Source organism: Molossus molossus, unplaced genomic scaffold, assembly GCF_014108415.1.
Source record: "Molossus molossus isolate mMolMol1 unplaced genomic scaffold, mMolMol1.p scaffold_m16_p_6, whole genome shotgun sequence".
Classification (NCBI taxonomy): Eukaryota; Metazoa; Chordata; class Mammalia; order Chiroptera; family Molossidae; genus Molossus; species Molossus molossus.
The window spans coordinates 153,583-175,349 of record NW_023425399.1 but is presented as its reverse complement, the minus strand read 5'-3'; the positions used below and the strand labels follow the sequence as shown (position 1 = coordinate 175,349).

The 21,767-nt window shown below is 63.9% G+C and overlaps 2 protein-coding genes across 2 annotated transcripts; one reads left to right on the top strand and one right to left on the bottom strand.

The window, feature by feature from the left end:
* Positions 1-367: 367 nt before the first annotated feature.
* Positions 368-3,466, top strand: CUNH20orf204 (chromosome unknown C20orf204 homolog). The gene is given in 7 exon segments (XM_036244623.1): positions 368-403; positions 1,004-1,097; positions 1,100-1,225; positions 1,228-1,358; positions 2,628-2,900; positions 2,989-3,141; positions 3,323-3,466. Coding segments are annotated over 7 exon segments (957 nt in total).
* An 8,706-nt stretch (positions 3,467-12,172) lies between these two features.
* On the bottom strand, positions 12,173-13,872 carry SOX18 (SRY-box transcription factor 18). The gene is made up of 2 exons (XM_036244334.1): positions 13,408-13,872; positions 12,173-13,235 (listed from the first exon to the last, which is right to left on the bottom strand). The coding sequence occupies exons 1-2, from the start codon at positions 13,763-13,765 to the stop codon at positions 12,433-12,435; spliced, it is 1,161 nt and encodes a 386-aa protein (XP_036100227.1). The 5' UTR covers positions 13,766-13,872; the 3' UTR covers positions 12,173-12,432.
* Positions 13,873-21,767: the final 7,895 nt, after the last annotated feature.

The following is a 21,767-nucleotide window of genomic DNA, read 5'->3' as shown; positions in this document are numbered from 1 at the left end:
GCGATAGCTCTTGTGGGCGAGGAGGCCCCTGCAGAGATTCTGTGGAGGAGGTGGCGGGAAGGGCACCTTTCCTGGCACCGCCCCCCTGGGGCCGGCTGCTCCTCTAGAGGGGGCACGTGTCCCGGGTTCGCTGGGTGGGTGACTTCCCGTGTTTGGGTGCCACAGCCCCCGAGGGCCCCCCAGAGCCAGTGCTGAAGGCTGACCGGGAGGCTGGTGTTGTGGGGAGATGTCACTAGTCACAGGGCCTCATATTTGCAGGTGAATTTGTCTTTGCTACTTTATAATCAGCAGTTTTCCTAAAGCACTTGCAGCTGTCCTCACCTGTGAATGAAGCGTGAGTTACCGGGGACACTTGGCAGGTGTGAGGATGAAGGACCAGGAGGCCCTGCACATGGCAGGGCAGGTGGCTGTGGCTGGCTCTCCTCCCCTGTCCTGGGGGAGGTGGGAGGGTCTGCCCGGGACACGGACACGGAGCCCTGGAATCCCGGGCTTCACAGTCTCTCTGGGGGGTGGAAACCAAGGCCCAGGAAGGGCAGTGCCCTGGCTGTGGCCGCGGGCACGTGGACGGCCTTGTGGACGAGTGGGGTGTCTCCCCGGGACCCCTCCTCTGGCTGTGCTGGCAGGCGGGGCCTCCCGCAGGGCCCTTGGAGTTCCAGGGCTCAGGGCGTCCTGTGAACGTCTCAGGTTGTCTTCTTAGATGCTTTGAGGTGGTTCAGTTATTTCTCTCTGGGGAAACTATACGTCAGCTTTTCTTCAACTGACTTTTCGGCTCCAGTTTCAGGCGAGTGGGCTGCAGAGGCTGCCCCCGCTCTGTAGGCGGGTGGGCAGCAGCGGGGTGTGGGGCTGTCGTGGCTCACTCACCTGGTTCTACCTGGGCTAGCTTCCTGGGAGAGACGGCGCTGACGGGGTGGGGGGCTGATGGAGGGTGTGGGCAGCCCCCACTTCCTTGGCCTGCCCCCCTGGCTGTACTGCCCTCTGCCCACTGGGCACCCCACCCTCCCAGACAGCTCCGAGGGGCTGGTGCCTCAATCAGGACCAACGCGGTGGGAGGAGAGCCCAGCCTGGGTCTAGGGTCAGGTTAATTGAAGAAGCGATTGGATAGGGGTGGGGAGAGGCTGGGGGCAGGCTGGGATCCTGGGGCCTCCCTCCTGCCTCCCTCCTCCCTCCTCCCTCCTTTGCTGGAGGAGCCAACTTCAAAAGCCTTGTCAGCTGCCGCCAGCCTGTCCAGGGAAGCCTTTGGCTGGGGTTGGCTGGGCTGGAGCTGGACCTGGAGAGAGCCGCGTCCCCACCTGAAGACCCCAGGGTCATGGAGGCTCACTGGCGGGATTGAGGGAGGGCCTGACCCCGAGAGGCCCATGGTGAGCAGCTTCGGGCCCACCGAGGGGACTCACGTGGGCCCAGGGGCTGGGAGCTAGGAGCCTGCACAGCCCAGGAAAGGCTGCTTGTTCTGGGGCGCCCCACCGACCAACCGGCCGGCTGGGAAATTCCCCTGGTTCCGTCCCCAGGCCTGGCCCGGGGTGCTCTGCCCGGGGTGCTGGGCCCGGCCTTTCCCGGCAGTGTTGGGGGTAGGGAGTCCTCTGGGCTGGGCTGGCCTGAGTGGGGGTACGTGAGTGTGTTGGGGGGGCTGGACAGCAAGCTTCCCGAGGACCCCTGGGCAGCCATGCCACTGCGACGTCCCTCCAGCACCAGCTCGTTCCCGTCGCTGTGCCCTCTGACCCGCAGCAGGCAGAGGGGCGACCCCGAGTTGGCCTTTGTGTCCAGCAGGTCGGGTTGAGAAGGGGCACCTGCATCTGTGCCTGCGGCCCAGTGCCCTACACAGCAGCCCCACAGACATGGCCTAGGTTCTGGTTGGGGTGCAGCTCGGCAGGCGGCCCACCAGGGCTGGGAAGCAGAGTCGAGTCCTGGTCTCGCCCGGTTCACATGACTGATTTTCCAGCCGCTTCAGACTTCATCTTGGGGCCTGAGGGTGGGTTGGGGGCTGGGAGCCTGGAGATGAGGCTTTTCTGATGTTTGGGCTTCTGGGGAGCTGGGCTTCTACCCATGAGAGCTGGTCCCCTCCAGAATGGAGGGGGGCCTTCACCAGAGACGTTTGGAAGGGCATCGTGTGGCCCCCTCCCTTGGCCCTGGGGTTTCCCCAAGCCTTCCCCTTCTAAGTGGGTGTGGCCATGAGCTGAGTCCTCACCCCTCTCCTGGTTGGGGGCGTGCAGGGGAACCGCATTTCTCTGGTCAGAGCTGATCATGGGGGTGGTTCTGCCTATGGCTCCTGTGGGAGGGACCCAGTTCTGGGGGGGGGTCAGGTATACCAGGGGCAAGGCTGAACTGGGGAGGGGGCACTGCTGCACCCCAGGCCTAGGCCCCCCCCAGTCTGTCTCCTTCCCAGCCCTCTCACCCCGCCGGTCAGCACTGGGCTGTCCTTTGCAGGCCTGTGGTATTTCTCTAAAACAGCAGCGATTTGTCCTGCCAGACCTGTCTGCCCTTGTTGGATGTTGTGGTGACACCTGCATTTTACATCAGCTCAGAGATTCCCCCAGGTTGGGGTGGGGGCGAAGTATATTGCCTGCGAGGCTACTGGAGAGGACCCCCCTCCACAGGCCTGGGTGGCCCGCCCTGACCTGGTGGCCTTTTAGGTGTCCCCCAAGCCCGCACTCTGGGCGCTCCTGCTGGCGCTGCTGGGAACCGCGCCGCGCGGGGCCCGACCCCGCACCTGCAGCGTCCCTGACGTGCTCCGCCACTACCAAGCTGTCATCTGCGAGGACCTGCAGGCTGCCCTGCGGCGGGCTGGGCCCGGGGCGGCCAGGAGCGGGCCGGGCTCCAGGCATCTTCATTTCACTCAGAAAAACCAGACTGGAGCCTTGGCCCGACGCCGGGGTTGGGTGGCACCCTCCTGCGGCGCTGAGAAGGTATGGAGATGCCCCACCCACACCCTCCAGCCTTCTTCCTTGTGCCTCCTCAGGGCTCTTCAGCACTTCTTCCCCCCTCCCTCCCCAGGAGCACAGTATACTAGTGTCCATAGCGTCCCTGGGGCGGACGCTGCGCGGGGCGGTGGCTGCGGGCCCCCGTGGGGCGCTGGAGAAGGCTGCGTGGACCGTGGCCCTGCGCACCGAGGCGGTGATGCGGCGCCACTGCCGGACCCTGCGCCAGGTGTGCGCCCGGGTCCCCGATTGTGTGCGGGTCCAGCCAGACCCTGGGCCCTGCCCTCCCATGGTTTGGGGCTGACATCGGGCCACTGACCAGGCGTGATGCCCTTGCCCAGGGCCGGACTTGAGCCGCAGGGGGCAGGCGCAGGGATCATGCGCACTGCTGACCGCCCTGTTCCCAACAGCGCAGCCGGAGCTGGTGGCCCCCAACGCGCCCCGCCCGGCGTCGCGGCAGCCGGAGGCGGCTCCTGCTGCGAGCCCTGGACGCCGTCGCCACCTGCTGGGAGAAGCTCTTCGCGCTGCGGGCCTTGGCCAAGGGGGGCTCCTAGCCCGCCTGCCCGGGGCTCTCCGTGTTGACTCGGTGGGCCACTGGGTCCCACCAGGTCTCATCCGGGGCGTCCCCCCGAGGGCCCAGAACTCGGAGATGTGAGCCCTGCCTGGTACCCTCCACACACCGGATCAGGCCTCAATAAATAGTGGGTGTTGCGGGTCTGGTTCTTGTTCCCTTCGTCTGTTGGCTGCGGGGGGCTGCCCTGGGCTCTGCTTCTTGGTTGGGAGTGGGCGCTCGGAGCACTGACTGTTGGGGCGCCTAGGGGTACACTTCCCGCTACACCTGGGCAAGGGCGGCGCTCCCCGTCTCGGGCAGCAGGGGGCGCTTCGGAGGCGTGCCTCCCGCAGGGTCCGGGGCTCCAGGCTGGGGGCGGGCTCCACTGCGGGGCCCTGGAACACGGTTGGTATCCGTCCTGCTCCACTCCGGGGTGGGGGAAGGGGTGGAAATGGAGGGGAGGGGAAGGCTGAGCTTTGTGAATTCAGAGCAAAACAGCCGGATAAAGGAAACGGGCCTGAGGGGAAGCCGGAGTCGCTGGCCCTGGCTGCAAGCGGCCAGGCCATTTCCTGCGGCCCTGGGAGGGGTGGCCGCGGCCCCCTTTGTGGGACTGGACAGTCTGGCCAGAGACCCACTGTCTCATGCCCTGGGACTTGGCAGCGTGGGGCGCCAACCCCCGAGCGCCCCCACTCACAGCGCACAGACCAAGGGTCTGGCCCTTCCCGGGTCAGCCTGTGGACAAGTGGGGGAGGTGGGGCAGGTAGAGCACCTGGCTAAGGCGGATGCTTCTCCCAGAGAGGTGCTGCGCCCAGGAGGCACCCACCAGGCCTGCCCCAGGTCCTAGCAGTGCAGAGCGGGGTTTAGGAAGGCCTTCAGGGGCCGCACCGGGCTGACCCTCCCCCAGCTCCCACGGTCCCTGTGTTAGCACCATTAGCCTGTGCGGTGGAACTGTTGTCCCTGCTTTCGAGATGAGGGAACCGAGGCACCAGGAGGTCACAGACTTGCCCCAGGTCACACGCCAGGAAGTGGAAGATCTGGGGCCCCCGTGTGCCCTGTGGGCAGCGTGGGAACTAGGCTCCTGGACCGTGTGTGCCTTCAGCCTCCGACTTACTTCTCAGGGGCTCCGGGCCATGAGGCGCAGACCTGGGCACACGCTGAGTGTGAGGGTGCCACCCACTGTACTGGCATGTCCCACAGAGCATCCGTGTGCAATGTGGACTAGGGTGGGGGGTCAGCTGGGCCGAAACTCACGGCAGGAGCATGGACTCACAAACAGTGCTGTGGCCTGAGGGTCTGAACTGAGGAGGGATTGTGAGTCCAGATCAAGGAACACCCCTGCACTGTGTGTATGTGTGTGTGTGGGGGGGAGGTGTGTGTGTGTATGTGTGTGTGCGAGTATGTATGTGTGGTGGGGGGTGTGCATGTGTGTGTGGTATGTATCTGGGGGGGTTGAGGCCGAAGGAATAGGCTGGGACATGAAGGGGTCAAGGGAGGTCTGAGCAACCCCAGGGTTCTGTCCTGAGCACCTGGGTGTGTGTTTTTGAACTTGGGGGGGCACTGGTGGAGGAGCAGCTGAGGGGAGCAGTCACATCCCTGGACTCCTGCTGTGTGGTCCTTGGTATGGGGCCTAGTGTCCAGGTAGGAGCCTAAGATGGGGGCGCAGCTGAGTTGGGGGCTTGGGAAAGTCAGTAAGAGAGAGCACGGAGTCCTCCACCATGCCCCTGTTCTCCCCTGGCAGCTGGCTCCTGGCACTTGGACCTGCCCCAGGCCTGGGGCCCGTGGGGAGAGCACACCAGGGCTTCAGGGCAGCCGTGGCTGCCGCCCACCCACAGTGCTCCCTTCCTGCTGCTGGGAACGGTCAGGATGCCCTGGGGGCGGTGGGTGGGCAACAGGCTGTCCCTTCACCCACCCGTTCCCAGGAAGGTTCAAACAGACCACAGCCTTGGTGGGGGTGCGGGTGGCAGAGGAGTTTTAGGGACACAATCCCACCCAAGCCCTAAACCACAAGTACATGAGTGGGTGAGATGATCCTGCCCCCTGCCCCCCCCCCGTAGTGTGTGTGTGAGCGAGCGTGTGCGCACAGGTGTGTGCAGCAGGGGTGTGTTTTTTAGCACAGTCCAGGCTCCTGCCTCCCCTCCCCCTGCCATGGGAGCTCTCTCTGGGGCCTTCCTGGTCTGTCCTGGCAAATTGAATGTCTGTTTGAGGGGAGGCGCTGGAGGCCTCTGGTAGGAGCTGGCAGAACACGGTGCCCACACAACCTTGCTCCTCAGTTTTTCTCAGGACAGTGCCCCCACCGCACCCCGTTTTACTCATGGGTGTGGGGGATCTGGGCCCCATCCCCACATCTCAGAAGCTGCTGTAAAACTTCACCACAAACTAGGCGCTTAACACCACAGAAGTTTCTTTTCTTGTGGTCACTGGCCTGAAATCAAGGTGTCCAAGGGCCACGCTTCCTCCAGGGGCCACAGAAGAGCCCCTTCCTGTACCTTGAAGCTTCTGGGGGTCCCAGGTGTCCTTAGCTCTGGCTGCATCCCTCCAATCTCTGCCTCCTCTCTCATAAGGATCTTTGCCACTGGACTCAGCCCCCGGGTGACCCAGGGTGCTCTCCTCGATCACATCTGCCCAGACCCTTTTCCAAGTCAGGTCCTGCTCACAGGCTCTGGGATGGACACGTCTCGTTGGAGGGCAGGGTGGGGTCTGGCGTCTGGCACAAGGTTCACTTGTGCTGAGTGGGGATGTCCTAACCCGGTCGGGTCTGGGGGCAGGTACGGAGCTATGCCTGCTGCTGAGACAGCCGAGCGAAAGCTGGGGGTGCCCTACTCAGACCCCAAGATGCTCACTGCTCTTTAGGCTCAGCACCAGGACCCTCTGTGGCTTGTTCAGCACAGCACACGAGTGTTCAGTAAACGTGTGCTGGCTGGAGCTGACCAGACAGCGGTGGAGAGGGACTTGACCACGGGGCCAGAGCCATTGGTCATGGAGGCAGAGTACCTGCGTTGTGGCTCTGGACGGGCTCTATGTGTCCATGGACTCGAGCCGTCTGCCAGCCTGGTACGCACTGCCCTTCCTGCTGATGCCTGGGCATGTGGCCTGGGCCTGGTTCTCCCAATGACAAACTGTTTCTGGGGCTCACACGTGGTTGGGTGGGGGCTGCCCTCAGTGGTGGCCTGTCCCACTCTCCTGCCTTCTCAGCTGCTTGGGGGGGGGGCACAGCGGAGGGCTGTGCAGGGTGGCAGATGGGGCTGCAGGGCACTGGCCAGGGTTGTGCAATTTCCCAAAGCAGGGAGCCAGCCCACCACGTGCAGTGCGGAAAGGAGGGGCCAGGCTGACTTTGAAGGGTAGCCGGTCCCACGGCCTCCCAGACTGGGAGCCTTTGAAAGAACATCTGGAACACGGTCCATCCAACTAGTCTCTGGATTCGATAAACCAGAAAGTTAGTCCTGACTTTGCCACTGTGCGTTCCCCCTCCCCCCCTTCCCAGGCTTCCGAAAGGCCTAAGGGGTGGTGCATGCACCCTGCCCTGTGGTCCTCTCTTGGGCTCCAGCAGCACCTCCCCCACCGCCCCTGTCCCCCCAGCCACCACCGCAGCCTGACTGAGCAAGGAGAGGTGGGGAAGGACCAGAACCTGGGCCCTTGGAGAGCAGTTCTGGTTCATGGAGCTGCCGCTGGGGGACAGGATGTGAGTTAGCCAGCCCCCACATCTGCCGCTGGGCGCTGAGAAGGCCTGGCACTGCGCGCCAGCGGGGAGCCCCCCTCCCCCCGCAGGAAACACCTGCACCCAGACCTGAAGGGGGCGCTGGCCTTGCCGGCACTGGCCCTGGCTTGTGAGCCTGAATGGAGTCCCCGTCCCTGCAGGTGTTCAAGGAGGCTGCCTGCTCCAGCTGTGGCTTCAGGGGAAACAAACAAGGCCCCCCACTCCAGGAAGCAAAGCAAATACTTATGTTGGGGGGAGTGCCAGGTGCGGTAGCCCATTGTCCTTGCCAGTGGCCTGAAGGACCCTGGGGAGTGCCCAGGGACAGTCCTCATCCTGGCCCCTCCCTAGGAAAAGACCCAGCTTTGTAAGCACAGAAACAAATAACCATCTCCCCTCCCCAAATCCCCCCCCACCCCTGCCAAGAATCAGCAGGGAGCTGGCACTGCGGGGAAAGCAGTCCTTGTTTGAGGGGAAGAGGCGGTCAGGACGGTGGCAGGCGCAGCTGTGTGTGCTGTAGCGAGGTGGGCGGCCCTGGGGTTGGCCCCCTGCCCCTGGCCACCTGCGGGTGGAGGGGCACAGCCTGGCCCAGGGAAGGCCTGGCACTGGCCTTGGCGCCTCCCTCCACCTCCCAGTTGAGACAGTCCTGCTTGGGGCTGGGCTGGGCAGGGAACCCCGCCAGGTGATCCGGCCCTGTCCCCCTGCTGCCCCCCGCGACCCCTGCGCAGCCTGCGCAGGGCGTGAGGCCAGGGGTCCGGCTGCGGCCCCAGATAAGCCCCGCACCCGCCGGCGCTTCCTGCGCTCCCTCCTGTGCCGCCGCCGCCGCACCTTCCTGTTTCCTCGAGCGCTTGGGCGCAGAGGCCCGGGTCGTGGGGCCGGGTCGGTCGTGGGGCCGGGCTGGGGCGGGTCGTGGGCAGCAGAGCGGAGGTGCGGAGCCTCCACGGCCTTGGCCACGGCCCCTCGGTGCTTCCATGGGAGGTGGGTGCTTGTGGGAGGCGGCGGGTGGGCAGCTGTCTACTCTGGACTTAAGGTGTTTACCCTACTTGCTCAGTCTGGGTCCTCAGAGACACAAACTTATGTAATTTTATTTTAATTTTTTAAAAGTTTGTTATTTTGTTGTTAATCCTCACCTGAGGATACTCTTCCATTAATTTTTAGATAGAATGGAAGGGAGGGAGGGAGGGAGCGGGGGAGAGAGAGAAACACCAATGTGAGAGACACACATGATTGGGTGCCTCGCCCACGACCCCAGCTGGGGCAGGGATCAAACCTGCAACCCAGGTAGGTGCCCTTGACTGGGAATCGAACCCAAGATCCTTCAGTCCGAAGGCTGGACGCTCTAACTGTTGAGCCAAACCAGCCAGGGCTAAATTTATGTAATTTAACACAGACTTATCTGCATAAAATGTCCATAGCAGCATCGGTCACAATAGCCAAGACACTGACTCAGCCTACATGTCCATCATTAATGAATCTATCAACCAAATGTGGTCTGTCCATACCGTGGAATATTATTCAGCCTTAAAAAGGAATGAATGGTAAATGCTGTAACATGGGTGAAACTTGAAAATGTGATGCTTAGCCCAGCCACTGTGGCTCCGTGGGTGAGCGTGGACCCTGCACCAAGAGGCCGCCGGCTTGATTCCTGGTCAGGGCACATGCCCCAGTTGTGGGCCTGATCCCCAGTGGGGGGCGTTCAGGAGGCGGCCAGTGGATGTTCTCTCTCGTCGATGTTTCTCTCTCTTTCCCTCTTCTTCCTCTCTCTCTAAAAGCAATAAAGAAAAGAAAAAAGGAAGTGGTGCTTAGTGAACAAAGCGAGACTCCAAAGCCACTTGCTGTGGTTCTACGCCCCTGACATGTCCAGAGAGGCGAAGCGGAGACAGGAGGTAGACGGGTGTTTCTCGGGGGCTGGGGTGGAGACTGGAGTGTGGCTGCTGATGGGCGTGGGTTTTGGGGGGGGCGGTTATAGAAATGGGTGGTGATGCTTGTACAACGCTATGAAGATACTGAAAACATTGATTGTTCACTTAAAAATGTATGTAGGTTTTGTAGCCTGTGAGCTAGGTGACTGGATTGTGCAGTGTCTGTCCAGTGGAGTGCAGGGGGGTTTACGGGCCTCCTTGCCCAGCATGGCATCGCTGGGGTTGGGCGTGTGAGCACTGAGTTGGTCCTGGTGTGTTTCACCATGTGGTGTTCCAGAGGGGGTCTGAGACAGTGACTGGGCCCGCTGGGGAGAGGTTGCGGTTTACCTGCTCTCTGCCCCACCTCCCTGACCCCCTTCCCTGGGCTGCTTGCTGAGAAGGGTCCCACACCTCTGCCCAGGTCACTCCAGGGCCAGGCTGGGTCCCAGACCTGGGAGCCCAAGCTTATGCCAGGCAGGGCTGCTAGGACTTCCCGCCAGGCACTAGGCTGCTTGGGCCTGTTCCGGCCTGGCCTGACTCAGCGCCGCTCGGGGTGGGGACTTCCCTTCTCTGACCCTTGGGGAAGCAGGTGGGTGGAGCCAAGAGGGGGAGGGGTGGAAAGTTGGACCTGGGGCTGGAACCACACAGGCCCTGGGGCTGTGGTCCTATCTAGGAGGCAGCTTGGTCCAGCTGGGGCAGAGCCAGGCCCCTTGGGGAGCTCCCCAGGCAGGGCTCTGGACAAAGGGTCCTCTGCAGAGACCCCCACCCCCTTGCCCAGTGCCACTGCTGAGGAGCCACGATTAGAAACAGCTGCCCTCTTGGGAGGCCCTCCTGATCCTGATCAGGATGCTCGGTCCCTGGCACCAGCACCCCCACACTGGGACCCCACAGGCCTCCCACCCTGGTACTGAGGGTGTGGCTCCTGAAGAATGAGCTGCTCTGCCTCCTCCCTACTCAGGCGATGGGGGCGATGCCACCCCAAGGCATCCATGTGACTCCTTATCCCACGGACACTGGGGAGCTGGAGGGAGGGCCCTCTGGGTGGGGTGGGGTGGAGTGCAGAGCCCACAGTGGAGAGTACTGCTCCTGCCTGTGCCAGAGGACGGCAGAGACGACACAGACAGCCTGTCTGCTGGTCAAGCACCCTTCTCTGCGTGCCCACGGGTGCCTGGGTGCGGGGCACCGGTGGGACGTGCCTGGGCCCAGGCAGGGGGAACCTGCCTCTAGGCAGAGGACAGGCTGGGGTTTGTCCTCCTTCCATCTGCCGTGGCCAGGGGGTGGGTGAGGGCTCAGAGGGCCCACACCTGGGGCAGAGGCTCCTGGACTCCAGCTACCATGGTGTCCAGTCCTGGGAGGGGCCACACTGGGGTGCACCTTGGCCCAGCTGACCCAGGGCTCCAGGGGTTGCAATTTCTCCAGCAGGTCCAGAACAGGAGCTGGTGGGCCATGAGAGCTGCGTGGGGCTTGCACACTCATGGGTGATGGGCACTTCTCTCCACGTATGAGCCCAGAACTCAGCAGTGGTGCCTGAGCCCCTCTGCACCCCCCATGACAAACGAGCCTGGACTGGACCACCCATGTTGTTTGTGTCCCGGCTGCCCTGTCTCTGCTGTGCACCAGCCCTCCTGTATGCTTGAAGGAGCAGATGATGTTCTCCGTGTCCTGGGGGCTGTTTCTCTCTCCCTCCACCCGCTGGGGGCACCTCTTCCCACCTCCAAGTCCATCTCTGGCCCTCCACAGCTTGTCTCTCTCTCTATACCTTTGTCTTTGAGTTTTCTGGGCCCTGCTGCCGATGGGGTGGGGGTAGGGGCCCAGGTGTAGCTCCTCAACTCTGCCAGCTGAAGTGCAGGGTTCACGCCAGCTAACACACAGGCAGTTGATGTCGGCCTGCCTTCCAGAGGCAGGGGACCTACAACAGCAGCATGCCCTTTCCCTCCCCCACACTCAGGCAGCAGACCCACGAGCGTGGACACCGAGGCACACACGCGTGTCCGTACTGGCTCATAAGTGCTCACACATGTAGTTAGCCTGTGTCACCCGCAGCCACAGAGCCCATACACCGCAGACACCTGTGCTCCCGGGAGACGGAGTGTGACTGCCCCACATCAGCACTGTCAGGGATCAGTGGGAACCCCCAGATACTGTGAGTGTGGGGGCTGGGGCAGGACAGACCAGGGGGACGCATGACTCCTCCTTTTGGCTTAGAGGACCTGCTAGGCCCTGGGAAGCGTGTGTGCATGTCTGGGGTGCTCATGGACTCTGTCCCACAGAAGAATCACCCAAGAAGGTGATTATGGCCACTTTTCCCGAACCTGTGGGTGTCAGAAAGGAGCTGGGACAAGGAGACAGTGTGGAAAGAGAATGCCCGTCCTGAGAGGGGTCACAAAGCTAGTGGGGGAAATCCAGGCTTGGAATGGGAGGCCTGAGCCCCTGCTCTGGTCATTGACCCTCACTGGGCAGAGCCCAGGGTGTGTCATGGTTCTGCCCTTTCTGGAGACACTGGGTTGAGAAAGACACACAGGCCCCCCAGGGTCGCAAGCCCACCAGCCTCCTTCCAGGGGGGGCACTATGTTGGGTAGTCCCTGGGCTGACAGGAGGTGCTAAGGAGATGAGTTGGGTGAAACCTGGGTGGGGGCTGCTCGGTGTAGTCTGACCGCTATTAGGCTGGAGTTAAAATGGGGTGGCAGGAGGGGGATGGAGGGTCGGGAGAGTGGGGAGTGCCCGTAGCTCCTGCCTCCTACCCCATCTGTCTAGGGGTGTCCTCCTGGGAAGGATGGAAGGGTGCTGTGGGGTCCAAGCTGGGGGTCAGGCTCTTCAGGGAGATTGGGAGGGAAGGGCATGTCCAGGGCCCCTGGGGGAACTGCTTCCTCACCACCTCCACAGAGGAGACAGCGCGCTCAGAGTCCAGGATGAGGCTCCTCGTTGTGGCCTCCCTCGCCTGGGGGGACCCGGCTCCAAACAAACATTGTCATTCCTCCTATTTAAAAAGTCCTTGCTACATTGATGTTTTGATCACTGAAACCCCTTGGAAGAAAAGGTCAAAAAGTTTAATGAAAAATTAAATATAGTGTTATTATGTATATATAAAAAAGGCAAAGTAAAAAATTCAGCCTGGTTCTAGGAAACACGGCAGGAAAAGGGTAAGCGCTTCAAACATGGGACCCTGGCCGGGCCGGCCCACAGGCTCTCGGCCTGGGCGGCCCAGAAGAGCCCGGACAAGTGGGAACCAGCCCTGCAGGGCCTGCGGGCCGGAGGCCAGGCTGCAGCGTCGCGGCTCCCACGGGCTGGCAGCCGCAGCAGACACCTGCGGCAGGGACAGGGCGGTGACGCGGCAGCGAGGCGGAGGCGGTGATGGCGGCTGCGAGGGGGCGCGACGGCCTAGCCGGAGATGCACGCGCTGTAGTACACGGCGCTGCTGGCGTCGGACAGCGCGGCGATCAGGCTGCTCTCCTCCGGGCAGGACATGGCGCGCGGGCCCAGCTTGGCCAGCGCCACGTGGTACGGCAGCCCGGCGGCGTCGGGCCGAGTCCGGCTGCAGTTGAGGTACTGGTCGAACTCGGTGAGGTCCACGTCGGCCCACAGGTCGGCGGGCCCCAGCGGCTCGGCGCCCTCCAGCGGCGGGGCCTCCGGCGGTGGCGACAGCGGGCCAGGGTACGGGCCGGGGCCCGGGGCGCCCAGGGCGCCGTAATAGAGGCCGGAGAGCGGCGCGGTGGGGGCGGGCGTGGTCCTGAGCGCCTCGGCCAGGGGCGCCCCGTAGCAGCCGCCGGGGTCCCGGGACAACTCGGCGGGGGCGTAGGGCGTGCGGAAGGCTCGCAGGGCGCAGTCCTCGGGCGCCGCGGGTGGCGGGAAGAAGGCGGCCTCGCCGGGCTCCAGGCCGTCCAGCGGCGAGCGCTCAGGCGTGGGCAGACCCAGGCCGTCGAACTCGGCTCCCAGCGGGGGCAGCTCGCGGAAGGCACGGGCTGGGCCAGGCGCCGTGGGAAAGGGCTCGGGTGGCGGGGCCGGGGGTGCCAGGCCCTGGAGCAGGAGGCCGGGCTCCATCCGCCGGGCCTTTCGCGCCTGCTTCTTGCGGCGCGGCCGATACTTGTAGTTGGGGTGGTCGCGCAGGTGCTGCACGCGCAGCCTTTCCGCCTCCTCCACGAACGGCCGCTTCTCCGCCGCGCTCAGCTCCTTCCACGCCTTGCCTGCGGGCCGCGGACGCGGGTCAGTGGGCTGCCGTCGTGCGGGCCGACTACAGGGCCCTGCGCGCGTCCTGGGCATGCGGCGAGGGTAGGGGCGGCCCCGCCCGCCCTGGCCACCCAGTGCGAGGTCCCCTCCTCTCCCCTGCTCCCCTCTCCTCCCCCCCGCGCCGCTCACCTAGCATCTTGCTGAGCACCGCGTTGTGCAGGTCGGGGTTCTGCTGCGCCAGCCGCTTGCGCTCGTCCTTCGCCCACACCATGAAGGCGTTCATGGGCCGCCGGATGCGCGACTCGTCGGCCGCCTGGCGCTCACTGCGGCCGGCCTGGCTGAGGCCATAGCACCCCGGATCGGGGCTGCGCGGCGGGCTGCGCGGCGGGCTGGGAGGCGAGGCGGGCGCGGCGGGCGCAGCGGGCGCGGCGGCGGCGGCGGGGTGGCCGCGCGGCTCAGCGACGGCCCCGGACCCCGGGGCCCATGCACAGTCGCGGCGGGCTGGCGGGTCGTCCTGTGCGCCGTAGCCGGGCGGCGATCTCTGCATTCCAGCTGGGCGCGGCCTGGGCGGAACGAAGCGCGGGAGCGCGGAGGCTGGGCTGCGGTCACTTAGGGGCCGGGACGGGCGGGTGGACGGGCGGGTGGACGGCGGTGGCCTCGCGCCGGGTGGGCGCCCAGATATAGCGGCGCGGGGCCAATCGGCTGCGGGGCGGGCGGGCCTGGGCGGGCTGGGGCCGCCCCCTCCCGGGGGCTCCCTTTCTTCTCCTCCCAGCGCGCTTCGCTGTGGCCTCCTCCGCGCAGCGCCCCCACACCCTCTCTGAAGGGGAGACCCCCCGAATGCGAAAGGGACACTGATGTGGGCTGAAGCTTGGAAGGAGGCGTCGTCATGGGGCTGTCAGACGTTCAGAGATGAGCTTCGGCCCCCACCCACGGAGTCAGACCCGCGGGTGGTAATTGGGGGAGGGTGACTGTCTCCCCCCAGAAATTACAGTAGGATGGGGGGGGAGCATATCTTAGCACCATCTTCTTGGGAGGCTGCCTTCCTAACAGCCCGTAAGTCCTTCCATGAGTCTAGCTCAAAGGTAAGGGGCACTTAGGGAAAGCGCCTTGTGTTTGGGAGCCACGGGGCGTGCTCTGGGTAACTCCAGGGACGTGATGCCCCCCGACCCCTCCCACACACGTTTAACTTTCAGTACTAGGGGTTTGGAGCCCTACCTAAGCCTGTCCATGGGGTAAATGGAGATGGTCTTTATGTCCCTCCCCCACTCCCAAACCAACTGGGTTCAGGACACACCTGGGCAAAGGGGCACTAGTGGGCGGAGGGTGAGCCTCCACCGCAAGCACAGAGCCCCGACCTCATTCCCCTTCCCCAGGCTCTGTTGGGATGGGCGGGTAGGGGGCTGGGACCTGTCCTGGTTGGTTACCTGCCCAGCCCAGGCCTGGGGGCAGCAAGAGAGAGTGGGGGAGCTCCTCCCCTGGGCCATCAGACCGGAGAGAGTTTCCCCGGAATTCGGGAGCTGAGGGGTCTTCCTGCCCCCTTCTGCTGAGGGTGGATCTGTTGGGGGGCAGGTACTCCTGGCAGCCCTGGAGCTGGTGGCAGTTCCTCCTCTGGTGCGTCCATCAGCAGCCCAGGGGCTCTGCAGCCCCCTACCACGCCATGAGCCCCCCCCCCCCCACTGAGTGTTGGGAACTTCATGGGGTGTGACCACAGTCCTGTGTGGCCAGAAGCGCCCTTCTCCCAGGTGTCCCTCTAGGCCCTATGCAATCAGCTGTGGATGAGGTGGGTCCCCTGTGGGTCCTGCACCCCCCAGGGGCTCTCCTGCCCTGGAAAGGCCAGCACCCCACAGGGGTCCTGAGGGCCCTCAGTTCACATCAGACTGTCCTGTAGGGTCTCATCCACCAGCTGGAGGAGTAAAGGGCTGGGTGTCCCAGGCTGGGGTCCTAATCTCCCAGGCCCAGTGACCAGGTCATGGACCCTGAGCCCGTCTGATATAGGGAGGCAGTCGAGGCTCAAGGAAGGGAGTTTTCTGGGCCCAGGGGAAGCCTGGCTTCTCCTGGGAGGCAGGGGAGAATGGAGGGCACTGGGTGGACAGGAGCACAGCCTTTGGCCAGTGAGTGGTGAACCCAGCAGCCTCTGTGGGGAGGTGGGGGAGCTGTGGGGGAAGACTCCAGGTTGTAGGTGGGGTCCTAAGGGGCTAGCACCTGGCAGAGGCTGCCCCCACCCACAGCTTTCTGGGTGTGGTCTGGACCACCAGGGGCTGGGCAGCAGCTGGTTTGGAATGATGGTCACTGGGGCTCAGGAAGGAGGTCTCCAGTGTCCTCTACTGCAGTGACCCTGCCTCCCCCCACCCACAGATTGGGATGGGTCTTTGGCTCCCGAAGGGGCCCTGCCTGGCCCTCTGCAACCCCTGACAGCCCAGAGGCAGTTCCAGCAGCAGCGTCCGGCATTACCTCACCCCTCGTCCCCTCCCCCCACAACCGCCTCCCTCGCCTGGCGCCAGCCAGTGACCCTCCCTCTTGGTCCAGCTGTTCAACTCAGATGTCCGGCTGTCATGTCCTGTGGGCTGGGGCTGGGCAGGGCCAGGGGAGATCCCCAGGGTGCCCCCTACCTCTTTGGGGGTCAGGCTACTCTTCCCTGCACACTGCCTAGCGAGGGTGTGAACAGCCCAGCCCCTCAGGCCCACTGTCCAGATGGGAGAACAATGGGGGTGGGGACTCCCCAGGGCTCTACAAGGGCTGGTGTGGGTGTGGCCGGCTGCGCTGGGGGGAGGGACTTCAGATGTGTGTCTGCGTCTGTGTGTGGTCTGTATGTGTCTGTCTGCCTGGGCTTGGGGTGAGGTGGGCTCTAGTGTTAGAGGCTGAACAGGACCTAGAATGGGGTCTTGCTCAGTGCAATTCTGGTCCTCAACACTCACCAAGGGAGGGATCCCCAAGACTTCTCTGGCCACCAAGCTGTGTGGTGCCAGCTCTGTCCAAAGTGTGGACGATTTATGAGTTTGGGGGTATTCCTATGCTTCCAGAACCCACCTCAGGCTGGCCTGACTCAGGTTGGCTGCTGCCCACCCCTGGGGGGCCTTGTCTGTAGCCCTAACTCCCAGACAAAAAGTAGAGTGAAGGGCAAGCTCTCTGCAAGTGTGCAGCAGGCCTGGGTGTCTCATGGACACTGCTCTCTGCCCACTCCCTCCCTCAGCCTGGACTGGACCCCCCAGCCTCTGGGTGAAGTCTGCGAAGGATGCTGGGTAATCCCCCTCAGTGGCTCTGGGTGGGGGTGTGGATGGGCTCCGGGGTGGCGGACCTCCCAGGCACTGCCCGGGGCACAGACCTCACAGGCTCCCACCCACCCAGCCTTGCTGCAGGAGCAGAGAGCCTGGGACCAATTACCAGTCCCCATGGGGCTGGACCTCCTGTTCCTGCAGGGTAGAGGGGTCCCCACTGGACCTGGGTCCAGGTGGAGGGGGTCTCTGGTCTTGATTTTGGAGCCAGGCACCCAGTTCGGATCCTGCCTCGTGTCCTTGAAACCAGGGCTGCAGGCCTGACCCAGGTCCTGAGGCTGCTGCTGGGTGGGAGTCAGCCTCAGCCTCTGCGCTGGGGACAGAGCCTCTGGGCAGGCCACCCAGCAGTCTGGAATCCGATGGTCACACACGTGTACATGTGTGTCTCTTGCCCAGTGATGGGGCTATTTCAGTTGGACACGGGTGCATGCCTGGGGACAGCGGGCTCGCCCCACCGGATCCTTCCTGCTCGTCCCTGAGGTGCTGGGCTTCCAGGTGCGGGGCCTTTCCTGGCAAGGACAGGGGCGGGCAGGGCGCTGCAGTGGGCTGGGTTTGGGGTCAGTGTGGGATCCCAGTCACGTGGGCCTGAGTGGAGCAGAGCTGTGGTTGGGGGCGGACTGCTTGGGGAGTGGGGCTGGCTGAGGGTCTGAGCCTTCTGGGAGCAGAGGGGTGTGCGGCTGTCACTGTGGGTGCGTCAGTGTGTGGTGAGGAGGGGGGCTGTCTGCAGGGCGTCAGATCTGGCCTGAGTCCTGCTGGGCCAGCAGGACTGAGCGGGCGGGGACACGGCCTGGGGGTGTGGGGTGGCCTGTGAGTGACAGGAGGCTGTAGGGTGGCAGACAAGCTGTGGACGGCTGGGGTTAGGTCACGTGGCGGGGGTGACTTTTCGGTGTCCGAGCATCGTGGAGTGTTGCACTGGATGCGAGTTGGGGTGCTGAGATGTGTGTGTCCCCAGGCATTGCCGCGTGGCCCCCTCCCTGCTCAGCAGGGCCTCCATGGGAACCAGGCTGGGGGATCAGGCTGCGCTACGTTTCCTTGGCAACAGTAGGGCGGAGCCAGGAAACACCAGCTCAGGAAGGAAGGCTGCAGCTGCGAGGAGGGAGCCTAGGGCCAGCCTGGCTGAACAGGCGCCAGACACTCTGTCTGTCCAGTTGTTCCGCCGTCCGGCGTTCTTGCCTGGCTCCACCCCCGTTCCACTCAACCTGGGCCTGGGGGTAGCTGCTGGTGTGGCTTCTGCTCAGATCTCGCTGCCTTGGGTCTGGATCTGAGAGTGTGTGTTCCACAGAAGTTGTGCCCTGTCCCCCCTTAGTGGCTCTTGGTGGGGCAAGGCGGGCTCTCTGTGTGCCCAAGATGGGGACTGTGTGTGGGCACACGGGCATCCTGGGCCCCGGGAGTGCAGTGCCCCCGACTGCCCTGCTCTGCCCTGGCCCCCACACTCCTGCCAGGCTCTGGGGGTCCTCAGCTGCCCTGGGAATCTCGGAAAGAAGGGGCAGAGCCCCCAGGCGGTCACTGGCCCTGCAGCTGCGGTGACCAGTGGCTTCGATGGCCCAGCCAGGTGGGCTGCCGGAGGGGCCTGGGAGGGTCTGTGTTCTTGGGGACCATCCATCCCTTCTTGCTCAGGGACAGGAATCATCCCTTTGCTTTTACTGAGCATCTGCTGTGTTCCAGGTCCTGTTCTAGGAAGTGGAGATTTGGCAGCAAACAAATCAGACCCAAGTCCCTGCCAGTGGGGAGCTCCAGTCCCGAGGGAGAGACAATCAGGGAATATACAAACATGTCAGAATACGGGGTGCTAGGCTGTGACACTGCTCCAGGGAATGGTACCACGTGCAGGGGGCTGTCAGGGCGCCACTGACTCTCATGAAAATGAGTCTTGAGCTGCTCCTCGAAGGGAACAGGGAGGGCGGGAGGGGTGGCTGGGAAGAGTGTTTGACACAGAGGGACCAGCACAAGCAAATGCCCTGGGGCAGGGAGGGCAGGGAGGGGCTGTGTGGGGCCTGTGAGGGTCTGGCTTTCTTCTCTGAAGGAGACTGGTCGACTTGGGAGGGCTTTGAACCCAGGAGGGGCGTCACGGGACAGCTGTGTGGAGCCGGGCCTCTGCAGGGCCAGGTGACAAAGACGGGGGTCTGTGCCTGGAGCAGTGCGGCCAAGGTCACCTCCCAAGGCCTGCCTCTCCCATGAGTTTCCTGTCCCTCACCAGGAGGGCAGGGCCCTGTACCTGGTGTACCTGGACCCAGGGGTTAGCTGACCTCCTCCTTTGACCCATAGCCCCTGACCCGCTGCTGCCTGGGCCCCCGGGGAGGGGTGGTGGCGTGGCCGCCAGGCTGGCGGGCTGGCAGGGCAGGGAGGGCGGCGTTTCTGGGAATTGTGTGGGGGAAGCACATTGTTAGAGCAGCCTGGAGCAGGCGGCAGCCTCTGGGGGATGTTGGCTGCCTCCCCCCAAGTGCTGCCTCTGGGGGGGCTGGGCCTGGGCCAAGTCAGTGGGCCGGCTGGGGACTTTCCGAGAGGCACGCTCAGGGCAGGCCCTGACTCCATTCTACAGACTGGGAGACTGAGGCCCAGAGAGGGCTGCAGGGCAGAGCGGAGCCTCACTGCACGGGGCAGGGGACTCTTGCTGGGTTTTAGTCCCTGCCCACTGCCTGCCTGACCTGAGGCCCGGCTCAGAGGGAGGCCTGGCTGGAGCAGCGGGGTCTCAGTCCCACGGAGTCCCTGTGTGGGACCTGTAGCCCGTGGTGGGCCGGGGGGCTGAAGAATGAGGTAAAGGGACAGGCTGGGTGCCCAGCCAGGGCAGAGCTACCTGCGGGCTGGCAGGGGTGGCGGGCGGGGCTTCTGAGGCTGCCCCATCCCCTGAGGCCATGGGACGTGGGGGGGGGCGTGTGAGTTTGGAAGCACAGGCCTTCCCACCAAGGCCCCTGCCCCAGCCAGAAGGGAAACACGGATGCGGCCTGCTGGGGTCATGGCCAGCTCTGGACGGGTGGGGGGCAGGGGGCGGGGGACACAAATAGAAAAATAAATGTTCTGAGCTTCCGATGTTTCCGTGGACTGAGGACAGGGGAGGGGCAGGCCTCTGGGCTAAAGGTGTGTCCGGGCCTGTGTGGGGTGGACCCTGGGGTGTCATTGGGGTGTCCCCAGGGCCATGTCTGCCCCCTCAGAAGCCTCTGGACAGGCTGGGGCTCCATAGAGGGCTCCTGAGGGCACACCCGTCTCTCTCAGTAAAGGGGAGGAGTGTGGGAGCCCAGGACAGAATACAGCCCTGCGATGAGTGGCTGCGACCGGCTGGGGCTTCCAGAGTTGGGGGTGTCCCTTGGGACATCGTGGGAACTGAGAGAGGCCCCCTAGGGGTGGGCTGGCAGAGAGTCCAGGAGGGTTTTTGGAATAGACAGAAGGCTGGGAGGTCAGTGTGCTGTCTCCCACCCCACCCCTCTTCACTGCCCTCCAGTAAGGAGCTCCCCATTCCCCACACATCCCTGTGCATGGCTCGCAGCCTCCAAACCCAGCCTGGAATAAGGCAGGGTGGATCTGGAAGGTCCCAGCCCTAGGGGGTGCCCTACTGAGGCTGTGGCCAGGGTCACCTGGCCCCCTGGAAGGAGAGGCCCAAGGTCTGAGTCACTTCTGGGTGCTGCTCTCTGAGGGCCCAGGAGTGTCTTCGGGCCCAGGCAGCTTGTTGGGAAAGCTCTTTGGAGGGGGAAGTTCCCAAGGTCAGGTAAGATCCATCAGGGCAAGGTTCTGGGGATCAGGAACTCCTAACAGGCTTAAGGACAGGGGCCTCTCAGGGGGGGAGCTGGGAGTTTGGGGGTTGGCCAGTGCTCCTTCAGTTTGAGCCCTGGCCAGGCTGGGACCCACGCACAGCTTCCTGGAGGCCTTCTCTCCAGCACCAAGCAGTCCCACTCTGGCTACTTCAAGGTGGTGGCAGCCAACATGACTTCCCTCGGGGGTGGGTGGGTGCCTGGCTGGCAGGCTGGTCCGTGGCTCGCTCCTGCCACCTAGCGGCCACTGCTCATGCTGGGCCTTGGTGCACCCCACAGGGACCCTGGATGCTTCCTCACTCTGCATGGGGGCCACACCCCTCCCCCTGCAGTGGTGGCTTCCATGTAGGACTGCACTGTGTCGGGGTTCAGGGCTCCCATCTCCGGGGAGAACTGTGGCCCCCAGGTCCCCAGCTTGGAAGCCATCTACCTCCTCTGCGTCCTGTCCACTTCCTCCTCCCCATCACCTGCATTGCCCTGGGCCCGATTCTCCAGATGCCCTGCCTCAACCCCACAGGCAGAGCCCTCTGCTAGGCACTCATCCTGGGGGGGGGGGGGCTCTCAACTCCGGCTGAGGGCCGCGCACTGCAGTTCACGCCGCCGCTGTGAGTGCTGGCCACCTCCTCGCCAGGGTCGGGCCCTGCCCGCTGCGCCACTCGGATCCGGGATCCGGGACACGGTACCCGCGCTTCCGCCAGAGAGCAGTGGGAAGGGAGTGCGATCCTGGTTCCTTCCCGCCCCTCCTCCTTTCTGACAGGGGGTTGGTCCTTGACCCTAAGCTGAGACCCTGTCGTATTCTCCCTCTCACCCCACAGTCCACTTCCTCAGCGCCCAGACTCGCCCTGTCTCTGTCTCCTGCACCTCCACGGTCCCTCGTCCTCTTCTTTTTTTGGTTAGTCCTCACCTGAGGATATTTTTTTCTTTGGTTTTTAAAGAGAGTGGAAGGGAGTGGGGGAGAGAGAGAGAAACATCGACCTGAAAGAGACACACTGATTGGTTGCCTCCTGCATGCATCTCAACTGGGGCTGGGGATCGAACCTGCAACCGATATATACCCTTGACCGGGAATTGAACCTGAGACACTTTGGTGTACAGGCCGATGCTCTAACCACTGTGCCACACAGGCTAGGGCTCCACAGTCCCTCTTTGACCACCTTCTGTCCTCTCAGCAGCTGGGTAAGGTCATAGAGGCTCCAGATCACCATCAACCTCCCAGTCCTGGGACACCCCCAGCTCCCTGAGCCCCTGCCCTCCTCTAGGTGCCCACTGCTCAGCATGCACCCTAGCTAGCAGGGGCCCATTCCTCTGCCACCGGAGACAGAGGACGAAAGTCTCCCTGGGGTACAAAAAGCAGGGTCTTCATTCTTCACCAGCTCCTTAGTCATGCTTGAGAGGTACTGCACTAAGCCAATCACTTAGAATCATCCTTTATGCAAACCTCTGCACACGATGGGGGGACCTCCCATGGCCAGGGGCTGTCTACCCTGGCAGGGTCAGGGTGAGTCGCAGGCTGGTTCTCCAGGGTATCTGCACT

Excerpts from the sequence above, each read along its gene's own strand:
- SOX18 (XM_036244334.1), bottom strand. The coding sequence starts at position 13,765 with ATGCAGAGATCGCCGCCCGGCTACGGCGCACAGGACGACCCGCCAGCC. Across the intron at positions 13,236-13,407 it reads GGTGCTCAGCAAGATGCTAG|GCAAGGCGTGGAAGGAGCTG; the intron begins GTGAGCGGCGCG and ends CGCGGCCCGCAG.